The following is an 18,259-nucleotide window of genomic DNA, read 5'->3' as shown; positions in this document are numbered from 1 at the left end:
TCTGATTGTTCAGTCTCAGTTAGTTTTTAAGGAAGGTGCCCATAGGGCAGGGACAAAGTCTATAGCACTGTACCCAGGATTCCAGGCTGTCTTAAGCTACCAAGGAAAATACTTTATCCCCAATATCACCAAATTTTGACTTGCTGGTCCTAAGTTCAGGGAATTGGCTTAAAAAGCAATGGGGTGACACTGCCCTCTAGTGGTCCAGTAAAGTATTTGCCCATTGGGTTTGTGCACCTGTCAGCACAGATTATTTCTGTGGAAAGAATTTGGATTTATTCTCATACTCTTGGACCCATAGTGGTGTGGCCTCTGAACACTGGCTGAAATTGCCCATCCGTTAGCTGTTTTGGGAATTTGTTTTGTTTTCCCTGTATTTTTTAGAGTGTCTGTCTGTTACAAGAGTTCAAGTCCTAAAAGCAAGGATCAGTCTCGTGTCTCCTCTTCTGAAGCCTCAACTCTGTTGTTCACTTAGCTGGAGATAAAATTAGAAAGTTCATTGAGGTAGAAAGGAATCTTTTCTCCCTCCCTGCCCCAACAACAAAAAAATTCTATCACTTCTCATTTGTTTCTAAGCCTTCTTGTCCTGTTCCTCTGACCTCTAGTTTTCCAGCTGGTAAGATTATCTGAGTCCCTGAAAGCTTACAGAATTCAGCTTCCTGGGCCTGCCTCTAGCCCCACTGAACCAGTCTCTGTGGTTGGAGCCAGGAAATCTGCTTTACAAACTTCCCAAGTGGTTTTTGATGTGCAGCCTAGCTTGGCAGCCAACAGCTCTAAATCCCCACTTATTGTTTATTATAACCCCCGCCCCCAGTCTCCAGAGGTCTTCATCTTGTGTCACAAGTTAAAAATGACCATTTTGAGATTCATTCAGAAATAGTCAACATGCTATCTTAACTGGATGACATGGGAAGGAAGAAAGGACCACAAGAGACAAACCAAAAGCATTTACTCTGGTTGCCAGGGGCAGCATGTTTATAGCAGAAATACCAAACCAATACCTCTGTGCTGGCTGGGCAGGCTGCCCATCTGTAGTCTTGTTTTTAATGTTCCATAGATTGGGGGTCGGGGAGAGACGGGCTTCTGCAGGAGTCAGTGACTCATTCATTCCCACCCATTCTAAGTCTTCGGGCTCTTAGGAAGAAAGGACAAAGTAGGTGGCATTGTCTCCTGTTTTGCAGATGAGAATGCCAAAGCTTAGGGAAGAGGATCAACTTGCTCAGGGGCACAGGCATTGCTTGTTGTCCAGTTCTGCATTATGAAGCCATGCCTGATTTATAAGGCCAGTGTTGGCAGAGTCAGAGGACAGAGTTGCCAACCTGCTCTTTTTCACTCCACCAGGCCAAGAGAGCAGTTCAGCGGGGAGCTACTGCAGTTATCTTTGATGTATCTGAAAATCCAGAAGCCATCGACCAGGTAAACCACCACTGCAGCCAGTCCTACCATCTGCCTAAGAGGCATTTGCTTTGGTCATCTTGAGTGGGCACTGTTTTGACACCCTTGTCTAAGATCCTTTTACTTGTTTGCTGAAGTTATGTCTGTGCTTGAGTCTCAGGTATCATACCTGAGAGAGGCATATAGAAAGTAGTTGTGGGTCGAGGGGTTAGGGATGAGGGACATTTTCAAAGAGTTTCTGGGGTTTGGGGTAGCTCAGCCCATCTTAAAACAAGTATAGCATCCTATCCTCGCCTTTCTGGAAACCCCAAGGCTATAATTCTTGAAGACTTTAAAGATTCCCAAATAGAGATTTAGCATTCTTTTCTTCCTCGTGTGTGTGTGTGTGTGTGTGTGTGTGTGTGTGTGTGTGTGTGTGTGCTTGCATGTACAAAACAAGAACTATACCACTGAGCCACATTCCAAATCCTCTTCTTAAATCAGCATGTCTTTAACTGATGCCCTCTCTTCTTTGTCAGCTAAACCAAGGCTCAGAAGACCCTCTTAAGAGGCCAGTGGTGTATGTGAAGGGTGCAGATGCTATCAAGCTGATGAACATTGTCAACAAGCAGAAAGTAGCTCGAGCAAGGATCCAGCACCTCCCTCCTCGAGTGAGTGGCAGCCTCTGTGTTGTCCTGTCGGTGCTTTTGTTTCCTTTGAGCTTTCGGCCTTCTCATCCCTGTATCTACAATGCTGGTGTAATGTAGGTTCCTACAGGGTGAGCTCAACTATGGCACAGGAGGACAGAGAGATTTTCACCCATGTTTCTTTATTTGTAAAAATGTGTAAAAGCTTATGGAAACAGACACTGTGTGCTATAAAGTCTGGTTTCTCCAACCTGGCATAGCCCCTTTGCAGTTCATTCTTCTAAGGGACAAGCCGAGAAAGATGAAGGATGACACAGTAGCACTTGGCTTTCTTGTTTCCTTTTCTCCATCTGATCTAGAGATGAGAAAAAACCTATACTTCCTCCTTTCAATCATATAGATTACTCACGTGAAATTCCCTGACTCACAAATAAGAATGTTAAGAATTACTAAAAACATTAGAAATTACTCAGGCCTCAGACTGACATTTTGGTGACAAGTAGTGGCCAGACGCCTCTTCAGTGTGCTGAAGCAGTATTACTGCCCACTGATACTTCACCCCAAGAAAAGAAACCAGGGAAGCATGCAGGACTGACGTCATCTCCTCAGCCTTGGACTGAAGCAGTCTAGAAGTCTGGGGCTAGTGGCCCGAGTATGTTTTCTTTCCTCTCCACAATCAGTGAACTGTTCCTATATGGGATGATTCTTCCCGGTACCAAGTATCTGGATAGCACAGCATCTCACTAGGGTCCTCTTCTTATTGGCTAAATGCATGTCTTAGGTGAAGTAGCTTCAGGTGACAGAAGGCAGTGTTCTGCACAGAAGAGATAAAGCTAGCCGGGTGTACCTCAGTTGGTAGAAGGCTTGCCTAGTATCCACAAAGTATGAAGGTCATCCCCCCAGCACTGTATAACCACTATGGTGGCACAACTGTGATCTCAGTACTTAGAAGGTGGTGGCTGTAGAGTTAGAAACCCATGGTCATTTTCAGTTCAGCTAGGTAGAAGACCAACCTAGAATAAACACTGCCTTGCACCCTCTACATCACCCCAAGGAAAGAAACAAGGGAAGTTTACAGAACTGACTTGCTGGCTTCTTTTTGAAGGAAAAAGGAACGTTGGTAAATGTGACTCATTGTAGTCGAAGCTGATATTTGTGGAAGCAGTGTACAATTTTCTAAGTTGTTGTAAACCATTAAATATATCATTAGTAATCATTGTTCCCTCAAAACACATCACTCCTTTGTCCATAACTATGATATTTGTGTTTATAATCACAGTTTAGAGGGGCTTTTCTCACTAGTTATACCAAATGTTGCAGTGTTTTAATGGGAGGCCAAACTCAACAAATGGTTCTCTCAGCTACTAGAAAGAAAGCCTTGGGCCATTTTAGCTCCCCACCCTCATCCTGGCCACACTAAAGGCACCATCACTGTGCATGTGAGCTTCCTACACACTGAGGGACCTGTCCTCATCCTTCTCCATTTCCCAACCAGGACTGACAACCATGTGCACACACCAATTAGGCCAAAGAGAACATGGTTCATGGCATTTGTGTTCTATTCTAGCAACCCACCGAGTACTTTGACATGGGGATTTTCCTGGCCTTCTTCGTCGTGGTCTCCTTGGTCTGCCTCATTCTTCTTGTCAAAATCAAGCTGAAGCAACGTCGTAGTCAGGTAACCCTAGGAGTGACCTGTGAACCCCATTACCCTGTTCCTGATGACAGCTGGGGAACCAGGTGTAGTGGCACACTCTTTTAATCCCAGTACTTGGGAGGCAGAGGCAGGTGGGTCTCCGAGTTCAAGGCCAGCTTAGTCTACATAGTGAGTTCCAGTAGAGTCAGGGCTGCTACACAGAGAAACCCTGTCTCTCAAAACTTAAAAACAAAAAAAGAAAAGAAAGTTAGGGATCTGACCAGCCTGTTGTCGATGGCACCCAAGCTGCCTCAAGTACTGAGCCCTCATGTGGAGGAGAGCAGGCTTGTCCACAAAGGCCTCAGCATTGAGGGTGTTCCAAACTAGTATTTTGAGGGGAATGTTTCAATAAATGCTGCTTTGGAGCGTGAGACCTTGCTCCTTAAGTAGAGCTGAGGTTGGTAGAAATAAAGACAGTCAGGCTCCTAGGTCTTATGATGAAATTTGCCTCTGCCAGGTCCATCTGTTCAATGTTGATGAACAGGAGCTATAGGTAGTACTCTAGCAATCCCATCACTGTGGCTTACAAGAGAGATGGTGAGAGGAGAGGCAGGAAACTAGACTTTGAGGTATGTGGCGGTGTGACATCTTGGGAGAAAGGGCACCTTAGATAGTGACTGTCAAAAGGATGTGGTTACAATTGTCAGGAGGGTTGAGGAGCCACCACCAGCAAGACAGGACTAGGGGCTAGTATTTGTGCACTCACACCGCATGTCGGGTGCTGAGCACTCATGTGAACGTTCTCATTTCCCTGGCTTCCTTCAACAAGGAGGGACATTTGACCTAGAGCCTTCTAAAACCCAATGTTGCACAGAATTAAGAAGTATCAGAGACAGGGAATTGCCTTTCCTCTTGAAGGCAAGCCTTTGTAGTAGAGTCAGTGTCATGGGCACTGTTGGGTCTAGGAAATACAGTAGCAATATGAATTTTGAACAGCTCCTCAGGAATCTGTTTGACCTAAGTGAGATTAGTTTTGTCTGTCCCAGTGTCGTGAGTGCCATGGCCTGGGGTATGCCTACCACATGTGTACCAACACTGACCATGCTCTGCCATGCAGAATTCCATGAACAGGCTGGCCGTGCAGGCTCTGGAGAAGATGGAAACCAGAAAGTTCAACTCCAAGAGCAAGGGGCGCCGGGAAGGAAGCTGTGGGGCCCTGGATACACTTAGCAGCGGCTCCACATCCGACTGTGCCATCTGTCTGGAGAAGTACATTGATGGAGAGGTAGCTGCAGAATCAGGGCCTGCCTTGGGTGGGAAGGGATGTACAGAGGCCCCAAGAGGTGCTGGGGACTATCATGACCATGACTAGAGTTCTCCACAACCTAGATTCAGTGTGTAAGCTTCTAAAGGCATTTCTTCCTGGGGCTGGGAAAACACAATACTCTATAGATGGTCTAGCTAATAAGTACATGGTTGGCCAGGGTAGTAGCACATGTCAGTAGTTTTAGTGCTTGAGAGACTACTCAAGAAGTGTGGGTTTAAGATCCCGGCTTTGCCAAAATGCACATGGTTGAACAGAAAATATATAGATGTAAGATCAAGTTGCTTACTTTGCTTTGAAGAACTGGTTAAGTAATGAGTTAACTTGGAAAAAGTCTAGAAATGTGATGCCTTTTGTTTTTTCTTGTAGCTCTTTATTAATGGTTGCAAGTATCAGGAACAGCGCAGAACCACCATTCACATATTTTGCTACCTTTATGTCTGTCTCCAGATGGATAGGTACATACAAAGTGGGGAGCAAACTGCCTGAGAGCCCAGGCCTTGGACAGCCCCTGGATAAGATCGACCTCCCCCCACCCCTGATGTGTAGATTGCTGGGTGGAAGTGTGTTTGTACACAAGCCCTTGGATGATATGCTTGCATAGACTGTAGGTAAAGACTCCTGGGTTCTAACCTAGCCCAGGCAGATTCTTGGTTTGTGGACTTCATTCTGTATCTGGCTTGTAACACCAACCAGCATACTAGATTCTCACAAAGGCTATTTAGGTGAGAAGATACAAGCAGTCTTTTTTTCTTTCTTTTAAGATTTATATATGTATATGAGCACTCTAATTTGCGTGTACAGCTGCGTGCCAGGATCCCATTACAGATAGTTGTGAGTCACCATGTGGTTGCTGGAAATTGAACTCGGGACCTCTGAAAGAGCAGCCACTAAGCCATCTCTCCAACCCTGATACAGGCATTCTAAAGCACCATATTGGCTATTTATTTTAATATCACTGTATCAGACTGGTGGGAAAAGGAAAAAGAAAAGAAAAGAAAAGAAAAGAAAAGGAATAAGAACAAGTCAGTAGGATACTTCGGTTTTCTTTCAAATTGGCTGCTTTTCTTAGAAACAATGTGGCCTTATCAAGTGTTCCTTTTCTTCTTGACCTCATTCAATGGTACTTAGAGGCAACCATCCATAGTCCAGTAGTTCTCAACCTTCCTAAAGCTGTGACCCTTTAATACAGTTTCTCATATTGTGGTGACCCCCAACCATAAGATAATTTTCATGACTACTAAATAACTGTAATTTTGTTATTGTTATGAACCGTAATATACAAAGCTGTATTTTCCGATAATTTTTTGAGGTCTTGACCCATAGGTTGGGAACCACAGATCTATACCAATATAGATGGCCTGAGGTGTTTGTTACTCTCCCTGCAAACCCTTTGTTCCCTGGCCTGTGGCTTTGGACTTAGATGTGCCCCCAGTTCCTGGAAAGGAATCTGCTTCCTTATGCTCCTTGTCCTTTAGCCCTGATAGCTGTGATTAGGACAGATGAATTGGGCAGTTTCCTTCTCCTTGTAGGCCATACTTCAAGGGATGAGACCGGCCTTTAGAGTTAGGGAAGAGAGTGGGAAGTACCCTGACTTTCCATTTCTGTAACAAACGCTTGCAGTAATAAACAGGTAAAGAGCAAAGGTTTGTTTAAACACATAGTTTTAGACTTTTGTTTTATTTTTAATGATTTTATTTGGTTTATGTATATGAGTGCTCTATCTACATGTACACCTGCATGCCAGAAGAGGGCATCAGATCCCATTACAGATGGTTGTGAGTCACCATGTGGTAGCTGGGAGTTGAACTCTGGACCTCTGGAAGAGCAGCCAATGCTCTTAACTTCTGAACGGTCTCTCCAGCCTAGTTTTGAACTTTTAACCCACGCACTTGACCACAATCCTTTATTAGGCTTATAGAAAGGCAGCAGCATATCATGGCAAGAGTGTGTGATGGCTAGGACTGGAAAGGTGTCTCTGTGGTTATGAGCACATGCCTATCTTGGAGAGGATCTGACTTCAGTTCCCAGTACCCTCTTCTAGTCTCCTCAGGGAACTACACGCACGTGCACAGATATCAAGCATGCATACACATAATTCAAAGTAAAAATTAAGGCAGCCATGCAGCCTTGTAAGTCTTGTAATATACCTCCATGAATTGCTCAGAACAGTGGACCTTCTTCTTTTCTTCTGTCTCTTTTCTAAGCATGCTTTCTCTCACACTGTAGACTTCCTTGCTCTTTCTCCAATTATCTGACTCTAGGCCAGCTTAACTCAAGTGGCATGGCTCTCTTCCCTCGTCCATTGTCCTTGGAGCAACTGATGAGGCATACTGCTTGCCTGGCCTGGAAACTTCTCTTTATCGCTAATAAAATTATCCAGGAGGACACAAGAAGAGGGAGAAAGGAGACCAGGTCCCACTTGGCTCCCTTCCCTTGTATTGCCAAGCTAGGAACACTTAGGATCCATCTTACAGCAGGGGGACACCAGCACAGTGCACAGAGCTGCCTGTTCCCCATTGACTCCATGGAAAGAAGCACATGGGTGAGGCTGAAGGCAGAAGCACCCTCTCTCCAGTTCACCCTTCAGTCTGTGTTCTTTCTCTCTCTCTGCAGGAGCTTCGGGTCATCCCTTGTACCCATCGGTTCCACAGGAAGTGTGTGGATCCATGGCTACTACAGCACCATACCTGCCCCCACTGTCGGCACAACATCATAGGTAACTATTACAGGCCTTGCCACACCCTGACCCTACGAAGTGTGACAAGTGCGTGATACATACTGTGGGCTCATGAGCAAGCTGAACCAACACAGCATGGTTTTCTGGACCTGCAGATGTGGACCTTAGGTTTTGGAAGTTGGTTGCACAACTCTAAGCAGAACCTAGCATTAAGGATCACTTTGAGCTGCAAGTGACGTGGTGGCTCAGTGGTAAACTGTTTGCCTAGGATGTGCAAGGCCCTAGGTTTGACAGCCCCCTTAGTCCCCCGCCTCTAAAGAAAATCATCTTATGTTCAAGTTTGAGTTTCCAATTAAATAGGATCCTAGCTGGGTATGGTAATGTACACCTGTATACCCAGCACTTGGGAAGTAGAAGCAGAAGTGCAAGGTCATCATTAGCTTTGTGGCAAGTTGGAGACCAGTCTAGGGTACAAGTCTGAGGAAAAGTAAAAAACAAACAAACAAACAAAAAAACTCAGCCTCCTGACCTGGCCTCCTTAAGCCTAAGGCCCCATCTCTTTAACAGATGACAATAACATTGACTGCCCAGGCCTAGACTACAGGGTTGTTTCCAGTGACATAGGGATGATGAACATGCAGTGTCAGTGTTTGCAGCTGCACCCACAGGGCAGCGTGGGAGGCACTCTCGTCTTTGTATTTGTTTTGCTCACATAGACTATATGTGGGGAGATGGGAAAAGAGACAGGTCAGCCTCTACCTGCTCAGCTCAACTTGGAGACAGTGTACAGTGTGGCAGGGTCAAGCATAGACTTCCCTGGCACATAGTTCCGCTTGATGCTTCAGTCTCTACCCCATTACCTTATTTCCTCCACCTCTTCCAGAACAAAAGGGAAATCCAGGTGCTGTTTGTGTGCAGACAAGCAACCTTACACGTGGCCGGCAGCCAAGAGTGACCCTACCAGTACATTACCCAGGCCGTGTGCATAGGACCAATGCCATCCCAGCCTACCCTACTAGGACAAGTATGGACTCCCATGGCAACCCTGTCACACTGCTAACCATGGACCGGCATGGGGAGCAGAACCTCTATTCTCCACAGACACCCACCTATGTCCATGGCTACCCACCCCTGCACCTGGACCACACTCTGGCCCCTCATCGCTGCAGCCTGGAACACCGGGCCTACTCACCAGCCCATCCCTTCCGCAGGCCCAAGTTCAGCAGCCGCAGCTTCTCCAAGGCAGCTTGCTTCTCCCAGTATGAGACCATGTACCAACACTACTACTTCCAGGGTCTCAGCTACCCAGAGCAGGAGGGCCAGACAGTCCCCAGCGTCACACCCAGGGGCCAATCCCGTGCCTTCCCACCAAGTGGTGGCAGCAGCCTGCTCTTCCCCACAATGGTACATGTGGCCCCTCCAACCCACATGGAGAGTGGCAGCACATCCAGCTTCAGTTGCTATCATGGGCACCGTTCTGTGTGTAGTGGCTACCTGGCTGACTGTCCTGCCAGTGATAGCAGCAGCAACAGCTCTGGCCAGTGCCGCTGCTCTTCCAGTGACTCCGTGGTGGACTGCACAGAAGTCAGCAACCAAGGTGTGTATGGGAGCTGTTCCACCTTCCGGAGCTCCCTCAGCAGCGACTATGACCCCTTCATCTACCGCAGCCGGGGGCCTGCTGTGCACCTTGAGGGTTCCCCTCCACCAGAGGAGCTCCCAGCAGCACACAGTCAAGGTGCTGGGAGGGGTGAGCCATGGCTAGGCCCTGCCTCTCCCTCAGGGGACCAGCTGTCCACCTGCAGCCTGGAGATGAACTACAGCAGCAACTCCTCGCTGGAACCCAGAGGGCCCAACAGCTCTACCTCAGAAGTGGGGCTCGAGGTTTCTCCTGGGACCGCCCTGGACCTCAGGAGGACCTGGAAAGGAGGTCCAGAGGGACCATCATGTGCTTGCTGCTTCGAGCCCCAGCCCTTCCCGCTGGGCTCTGGGATAGAAACAACTGCAGGTGGCAGCAGCTTATTCCTGGGTCCTCGGCTCCTTGAGGACTGCAACCCTCCAAGTGGGGAGCCACAACTGGGGAGTTCCCAGGGCCTGTATGGTCTTCACTCAGACCATTATCCTAGGACAGATGGGGTGAAATATGAGGGCCTGCCCTGCTGCTTCTATGAAGAGAAGCAGGTGGCCCACAGTGCTGGCAGGGGCAATGGCTGCTACACTGAGGACTATTCAGTGAGTGTACAGTACACACTCACCGAGGAACCCCCACCCAGCTGTTATACAGGGCCCCGGGACCTGAGCCAGCGCATCCCCATTATTCCAGAGGATGTAGACTGTGACTTGGGCTTGCCCCAAGACTGCCACGGGATGCACAGCCACAGCCCCTGGGGTGGGGCACTGAGCTTGGACGTCCCCCGACTCCACTGGAGTCTAGGCACAACCCGGGAAGAGGAACAGGCTCCATGTTACCAAGCTGAGGTACAGCCTGGCTGCTCTCCAGAGGAGGCAGATGCTTCCAGGGCTAGCCTCTCCAGTGCCCCCCAGGACACTCAGGAGTCTCATGCCCTGGCTGCTGAGACTTCAGGTGAGAACAGATGACAGTAGTATTTGTATAAGGATCCTTGTCTCACACCTTTTTTGTTTGGCTTCCTCTGTGCCTTTGGCTTCTGTACCTGATGACTTTCAAACACTGCTTTTCAGCCCTACCCCTCCTCAAACGCTCTATCCACGATGTTGGCATCTCCTCCCATCAGATGCTTCATATCGCAAAAGCATATCTCAATTTTATTAACTATTCTGCATCTCCTATGGTTCCCCTTAGTCCATCCCTGTGTCTATTAGAGGGCAAAGTCCTGACAGAGGTCACTGCAATTGTTTGCTCTCCCACTTGGGAGACCTTAATCACAGTCCTTATACTAGAAATGCTATAGTGACTTTTCAGTTACCTTTATAAGATGTCTGATTTTGTGTGTTTCTGTTTTGTTTTTGAGACAGGGTTTCTTTGTGTAGACCAGGCTAGTCTTGAACTCAGAGATCTCTCTGCTTCTGTCTCCTGAGTACTCCTGGGATTAAAGGCATGCCCTAACACTGCCCAGCATAAGATATCTTCTAACTGGAGATGCTCCTTTTGATCCAGCCTGTGTCTTGTTCCTGTAGCATGTCCATCTCCATCTGAGATCCTTCCATCTCAGCTCCACAGCCTTCCTTTCCCCATCAGTATCACTCCCACTGCTATCTCCTCAAGCCAGGCACCTCGTGGTGAAATCTGTGTGATCTGTGAGAAGTCTCCCTTGGCCCCCTGGGAATTCACTTAACTTCAGTTCTACCTATGCTTCTATGATATCTTAGAAGATTCAGTATAGGCATCAAGGGAGACCTGCTCACCCTCTGGCCCAACAGCTGTTCTCAATGTAGTCTTGAGCTCCTCAGGAAAGGAGCCATTGCTGCCCCCTTTATCACACAGAGCCAACTCACCATTGTGAACTATCACGTCCAAGGGCCCCATAGACAGGCTAGGGATGCTCAAGGACCTTACCTGATACATAGTACCCAAAGCCTGCTGTGCTGGCTCTCTCCAGACCCTTGATGACTGTTCTCCCTCTCTCTCCCAGGACCAGGATCTGGCCCAGGCATCGGTACGGGAGCCTGAGCTCAAAAGGAACTCTTATGTAGAAATCGTGACCTGTACGGAGACTTCAAAGTCTGGCTTCCTTCAAAACTACTATATATATATATATACACACACACACACACACACACACACACACATATATATATATTTTAGCTTTGACAAACACAAAGTGGTAATAAAGAGAGCCCTCCTCAACCCAAAATGTGAGCCACCTGTGGCATCCCTTCCCCTTTAACAAACCAACAGACAAAAATCTCTTGAGTCCTTTGCCTCTTTAATAATGTGTTGTTCTGTTTTGTAATGTGTGCTTGGGTTTCTGAGGTGTGTGGGATTGAGTTCTCTGCTTTTTTTCTAAAATATTATATGTAAATGTAAAAAGTTATTTAAATATATATTTTAAAGAACCCTAACTACCAACTTCTGTTGAAAAAAAAAATCACTGCTGCATTAAATGAACCACATCATGTGTCGATACTGTTGTCTCCCTGGAGGGACCTCAGGCCTTTGAAAAGCTCAGGGTTACACCTGCCTTATTGAAAATGAACCAGAAACTTGAAGTAAAAAGCTAGTTGATATGGGTACAAACTCCAAGAAACAATACAAAGCTGCCTCGTCCTTTTTCCCTTTTTTGAGGCAAATCTGAACTTCAGGGCTTCTGGGAAGCCACACCTCTCCTGCCCACACCTGTAGGCAGCAATGGAACAGGAGGGAAGTGGGGGGCAGTGTCAAACTATTACTGCCTAGGCCAACTTTATTGGAGACAGTTCTGCCCATTCTCTTCTGTTCCTTTGGTAGGTCTTTATCCCAGCAGAGGCTGTGGCTGTGACCAGCCCTGTTACCAGGGTCTCTCCTGCACTCTGACCACCGGTCAAGGGAAGAGACGCTCTCACCCTGTGGCCTTGGAGTCTTTTGTAAAATCATTTTGGGCTTCATGCCATTAATTGCAGGGGTGATTTAAATGGGGTGTGCAGGGTGGACACCCAGGAGGAATGTTGATTTGTGGCCTTGGTGTCCTGTGGGACTAGAGGAACAAGCTCTCCTCTCAGTAGCAGTGCACCACTCCTTGAAAGGCATGCTGAGGCACACTTGTGCCCATGGGTCTAGGGCAGCCACACCCCTCAGCTGTTGCCCCCTTAGGTTGCCTTCTTGGGGGACATATGCTTGAACCACAAGAGTGTACTAAGCTTCAATTGGACCAGTCCCCCATCCCTAGAAACAGGCCTCTGTTCACCTTGCCAGCAGATGTCTGCTAGCCTGTCTGCCTGATGCACTATTATGTACTGATTCTCCACGAGACAGACTATCAGATAGTTCAGACCCAAAGGGTAGGCTTTTGTATATTTTTTCCAGCCTCTTTTTTTTTAAGGGGGAGAGTTTTTTAAACCCAAACCACTTTTGGTTGTTTTTATTATTGTTTTTAAGATATTTTGTTTATTTTTAAAAGGGAGAGAGAATCTATTTAAAATCAGTTCAGGGATTGTAATCCTTTTTATTCAAAATAGTCCTTGTTCTTAAAAGTGTTTTCTTTTCCTTAGAGGAAACTAATCGGCTTGGCCCTGTGTCTGCTAACTCTTCTTGGTCACTTTTAGTCGTTCATTTAGCAGATGTCTTTTTCCATCAGGAAGAGTTTGGCCGAGTGGGTCTGAAAACTTGGGTACAGAATGGGGACCACCTGGGTTGCCAGAGACAGAAATGACCCTTCTTCCCAGTCAGGCTCCCAGGAAGTCATCCCAGGGTCCAGATTGCACATTTGAGATGATCAGAATACTTTGTTCTTTAAAACCTCGTCCTAGGATGAGGGCATTTGCTTATTTCTATCCAGAATCTAACAAAGGAAGTCCCACGTCAGATGGTCCAGTTATTTGCCCTTCAGGAAATGGCCATAGTGAAATTTGTTCTTCTGCCCGACTCTGGGGATCAGTCCCTTGAAGGCTATGCCCAGTGCATCTGTTGCTGAGGGTGTGTGAGAAGGGCCTAAACTGTTGACATGTAATCGGGGCTGCCTTTCTGGGGCCAGGAGTAGCAGCTGCTAAGAACAGCAGCTTTCCTTACTGTGCAGGAGGAGTGGAGGCACAGCTTTTAACATGAACTGCAAAGCACAGCTTCTCATTGTTGAGATGTTTGTTGTTTCTGGTTTTGCTTTTTTTATTTTTAGTGTCTGTATGTGCATATTTCTCCATTGGCTGAAACAAACCCCAGAAAGATTTTGCCTTTGTCCTGCCTGGCTAGAAAACCATTTCTCAGTACTCATAGATGAGTAGAGAATTTGAATGCCACTAGACAGAGTTAAAAAAACAAGTTCAACTCTCCTTTGAAAAAATACTACTAGTGGGTGACAGGCACTTGTAATTGTTGTAGTTTTGGGCTAGTAGAAACAAAAGATTTAGAGACAATTATCATCTTTGTGTTGCCACATCAGACCAGAATAAACCTATCTTATGTCACCATTTAAATCAGAAGAAATAATGTCTATGAAGTTCTGAGACTCCCAGTGCTGTCTGTACCCTCTTCTGGGGAGGGGTAGCGGAAAGGGAGTGTCAGAAGTGTGTGGTGATTGTATAGCCATGGACAAGGAACACCCCACTGTCCACCGGGAGCCTCTATAACGTCTGTGTGGAATAGCAAGTGTGGGCTTGATACCAGCCCTGGGTGTAAGACAGCCATGCCAACCCAAAATCTAGAACCAGATGAAGATGGAAGTTAAGTCATTGTGTACCTTGAGGTGCCTCTGTGGTCGCAGCTCCAGAAGCTGACCATCCATCCCCTCCCCTCCAGGCCCAGATCGTTGTATTCGTGTCCCTCTTTAGTCCCGTGGTTCAGGCCTTTCCCTATGTGCTTCTGCTCTCAAAGTCTACGCAGGACTAATCTTTTAAAATGTGGTCTGTAAAAGAATTTGAAAGTATCATCTTTTAAACTGACCTGCATTTTTCTATTCCTTACATAAACTTTTTGTATTGTGTTGGTCTAATGACACTATTTTAATTTTTTTTATTTCTCCCATAGCACTTAATATTTTGTAAAGATTTTTTTGTGATAAAATGGTCTAAGGGCTCTTTTTCAACATTACCATTTTAAAAACTTTTAAAAGCTAGAAAACAACTTATGTATATTCTGTATATGTATAGCAGCACATTTCATTTATGGAAATATGTTCTCAGAATATTTATTTACTAATATATTTATCTTAAGCCATGTCTTATGTTGAGAGTGTGACATTGTTGAAATAATCATTGAAAATGACTAACAAGGCCCTGTAAATACATGATAATTGCACACAGATTTTACATATTTGCAGACCAAAAATGATTTAAAGCAAGTTGTAGTCTTCTATGGTTTTGTAACAAATTGTACAAATGACTGTAAAAAAAAATACAATTTTATCAAGTATGTGTTACATGTGGTCATTGCTGTGGCTCCTAAAGTCTAGAGCCTGGGCCAGTGCTCTGATTTCCATCGTATCCAGAGATGCTTGTGACCTTCTGCTCCTATTAACAGATTCCAAGTCAGCAGAGTATTGGCTGGGACCTGTGGGTTATATCTTTGAGTAACAGTGTGTGGCAGGAACCTGAAGCAGGAAGATCACATCTTTCAGACCATTCTGGACTACAGAGTGCATCCAAAGCTAGCCCGTGCAATGTAATGAAACCCTGTCTCAAAAAGTAAAAGATGTGCTGGCGCCTGGGCACCTGCCAACAGTCAAGGCTGTAGGTTCAATCCCCCCACACCTCCCTTCCCCTGCTCTGTGCCATCCCCAGAAAACCAGTTGGGCATGGTGGCTCACAACTTTAATTGTAGTGCTTGGGAGGCAAAAGCAGGCGGATCCCTAGGTTCCAGTTCAGTTTAGTGTACATGGTGAGTTCTAGGCCAGCCAGCTCTATGTAGAGAGAGCCTGTCTCCTGACCTCCACTCCACCCCATTTAAAACAACAACAACAAAAGGACTGGGACTTTGTCTCTTTTCCCTGGAAGGGTAGCCACTAGTTTGTAAAACGTTCTGAGATTGGGTGAAAGGTGCAGCTTATTTTTCAGACATACTGCAGAGGAGACTCCAACCCTATGAGTTCCTATTATTTCTTATCCTAGCTTGGGCCACTCCTCCGGTGACAGCAGCCGTACTCCCTCCAGCTTCACGCCCCTCTAGGCACTCCTGGGGGCGGGCGGCTTCCAAAGGAAAGCTTCCCAGAGCCTTTGTTTAATGGCTTTGCCTAGCTGTACCTCTTGGCGCTTCCAGAAGGATCTCAGAGCATGGGCTCTGCCACAGTGTGGTACAGAGGCCGGTAACCCTCGGTGAGGATGCCATGGATGTTTGGCATGACCTCCAGCTGCTGTTCCTCTTGGGTTTCAGGAAGCAGTGTCCAGCCCTTGCAGGCTATGAGCCCACTGTCCCTGGACAACACTTGGGTAGTGGCTGCATGTTTGGCATATCTGTCCTTAAGATCTTGGCTGACTTGTTACTTTTTCTCCTTTGAACTTTCTTTACTCGGGCCAAGAAGAAAGCAGAGATGTCAAAGTTAAAACTTGAGAAGGGAACTCAGTATAATTAGCAGGGATTTGTGTCTGAGTCTTCACTACAACAACAACAAGCAACATTTGCCGAGTACAATCTCGTTACTGAATCCCTTTACATATGTCACTGAGTATTCCCTAGAGCCCTGTCCAGTCAGCAGAGGTGGATTTAGGTGGGGAAATTGGAATTGGTCTGCTCAAGGCCACAAAGCTTAGGGACTTCATAACTACAGCTATTGCATACTAAGTGCGCTCCTACTTATTCTCTGCCACCCCATTCAAAAGGCCTTTGCATGTATATGTATATGTTCATTTATTCTTCATGGAACCCTGTAAGAGAAGGCCAGTATTATAAAATCAAGGCACACACTTGAGACTTGGACCCTGACAGCCAGTCTCTAAGACATACTCTGAGTTCTGCTGGCCACCATAAAGTGACAGAACTGGACTCATCAGGTCTAGCCTCTGGCTGTCAAGTTTTATGAATGCGAGTTCACAGGCGATAGGTACCCCAGCTGTGTATGCAGAAGCATATACTACCCACCTTTTTCCTCTTTATTTTCCCTCATTGTCAACTTCCTTTTGTCTGTGTATATGAAGTCACCCTCCAGAACTAAACAGAAGATGAACCCTAAATCTAACTAGATCTGGTGTTCCATCCCTCTATCACAGAGACTCTTCTACCCCTATCCTGTCTTCAACTTAAGGATTTTCATCACCTGGTGGTGAAACCTCTGCCTTTGGCTTTTCCTTCCTCCCATCCATCCTACCACCACTGGTGGTTTCTTACCTGTCTGATGCCACCTGCAAACCTGTGCTCTGGAGTGCCCAGCAACTGGCCTACTGGCCACTTGCTCTTGGTATTTCTTATGTCTCTTGGTGCCTTTCAACATCGTGCTGTCACTGGGCTTCAGTCACTTGGAGGATTTTGCTTCTCTGAGCTTGGAAGGCACGCCAATAGCGTTTACCCTTCAATTGCCTCTGAGCACAACCTTGATCAGAGAGAATGAATTGGCAATTAACTGACTCTTTCCCACTTCCCAGTGGTGAGGCGGTACCTGGTGCTGGGTGCTAGTCTGCTTTATATCCATCCTGACTGCACAGATGTCGGTGGGACCACACAGCAGTCCCGCAGCCTGGTGTTCAATGAGATGGTTTACTGGAGTCCATAGGTAGGGATGCTGGGATCTTGTCTCACATTGGTTGGGTGTTAGAAATAAACAGGGGAAATGATATTTTGTTCTTGTTAAAGAGCAGCTCCCATGAAGAAACTAGAGTTATGTTGAGACTAAGCTTTAACATCATTTTACATGTTATTCCTTTGCCCCAGACTTTGGAAATCTAGCTGGATTTTGTACCTCCTGCTCATCTAGACTTACTTTAAATACCAAGTAAGAGAAAGATGTGACTTTTAAAGGTCGTGACATTTTGGTTCTTAACAGCGTGTTGGGGCAGGAAGCTGGAGTCAGGAAGAGCTCAGTAGGAACATAAGGCAGTTTGCCTGCTGGAAAGATGAGTCCACAGCAGGCAGGAAAGAATAGGACCCACTTGCAAGACTTCTGTATAAGCTACAGTCACAACTCCTGCCCATTCATACACAAATGACAGCAGTTAAGTCCTGCTGGACTGTGAATACACCTTCTAACCTGATAGATAGCAAGAGCCAGGAAAAGCCACTCAACAGGGAACATAAAGAACAAGGTGTACTTCCTGGGACTGGGAACAATTTGGGTAAATTGAATCACACTAGAAGACCTGGCTTTTTCAGGAATGTCACCTATACAAAAATGAAATCAGGGACTAGAGAGCCCAGCAGTGGAGAGCTGGCTACTATTCCAGAGGCCCCAGCACCTTTTTCTGGCCTCCTTGGGCTCCCGCACATAGGTAGTGCACCCATCGTTGACCTTTCTGCTTGGATATGAAGGTGTCCTAGGACTTGGAAGTCGAGCAACCACGCAGCTCTGAAGTGTTCTAAGAGGGAAGGGCATCCTGAGACAGAAGACCAGGAAGCACACAGCTCTGAGAGGAAGTTTCCTCAGCAGAGGCAGGGGAGGGACCCCAGCTGAGCTGAGGAACTCAGGAGCCTCAGCCCTGCCCCACTTCTTCGCTTCCATTCTCTTCATTGCTTCTTGGTTTCTTCTGATGAGAGTCACACCAGACAGAGATTTAGTGAAGGGTCCAGGCTGTGGAGGAATAAATCCAGGCATGGCTGCCTCTACTCCTGAGGGGGAGCAGACAATTGGACAAAGCACAGTGCTTTTATAGGGGTTCTTGATGGGGGAGGTGGAGATTTCCAGGGTGAGGATTGGTGGGATTTCAAGTCCTGAGCTTAGGGGAGCCCAGGGATTGGTGGGTTTTCCTGTTCAGGGATTGGTGGGTTTTCCTGTTCAGGGATTGGTGGGTTTTCCTGTTCAGGGATTGGTGGGTTTTCCTGTTCAGGGGTTGGTGGGTTTTCCTGTTCAGGG

At 46.6% G+C, this 18,259-nt stretch overlaps 2 protein-coding genes across 4 annotated transcripts in view; one reads left to right on the top strand and one right to left on the bottom strand.

The window, feature by feature from the left end:
- Positions 1-14,676, top strand: part of Znrf3 (zinc and ring finger 3) — a 167,611-nt gene extending 152,935 nt beyond the window's left edge. For 2 of the 3 annotated variants that reach the window (XM_021177289.2, XM_021177290.2), the window contains exons 3-9: positions 1,342-1,416; positions 1,914-2,045; positions 3,589-3,699; positions 4,775-4,942; positions 7,598-7,700; positions 8,545-10,242; positions 11,270-14,676. In XM_021177289.2, the coding sequence (XP_021032948.1) occupies positions 1,342-1,416; positions 1,914-2,045; positions 3,589-3,699; positions 4,775-4,942; positions 7,598-7,700; positions 8,545-10,242; positions 11,270-11,307 (2,325 nt within the window). In that variant the 3' untranslated portion in view covers positions 11,308-14,676. Of the gene's footprint in view, positions 1-1,341; positions 1,417-1,913; positions 2,046-3,588; positions 3,700-4,774; positions 4,943-7,597; positions 7,701-8,544 lie in introns of all 3 variants that reach the window. The other variant, XM_021177291.2, reaches the window with a different exon arrangement.
- Positions 14,677-15,425: 749 nt separating this feature from the next.
- C11H22orf31 (chromosome 11 C22orf31 homolog) lies at positions 15,426-17,001 on the bottom strand (the record flags this gene model as incomplete). The annotated part of the gene is given in 4 exon segments (XM_021178438.1): positions 15,426-15,499; positions 15,502-15,762; positions 16,585-16,911; positions 16,914-17,001. Coding segments are annotated over 4 exon segments (750 nt in total), but the record flags the coding sequence as incomplete, so codon positions are not given.
- Between the last annotated feature and the right edge of the window lie 1,258 nt (positions 17,002-18,259).

This window comes from Mus caroli, chromosome 11 (assembly GCF_900094665.2).
Source record: "Mus caroli chromosome 11, CAROLI_EIJ_v1.1, whole genome shotgun sequence".
In the NCBI taxonomy this organism is placed as follows: Eukaryota; Metazoa; Chordata; class Mammalia; order Rodentia; family Muridae; genus Mus; species Mus caroli.
This window is presented reverse-complemented; position numbering and strand designations above follow the sequence as displayed.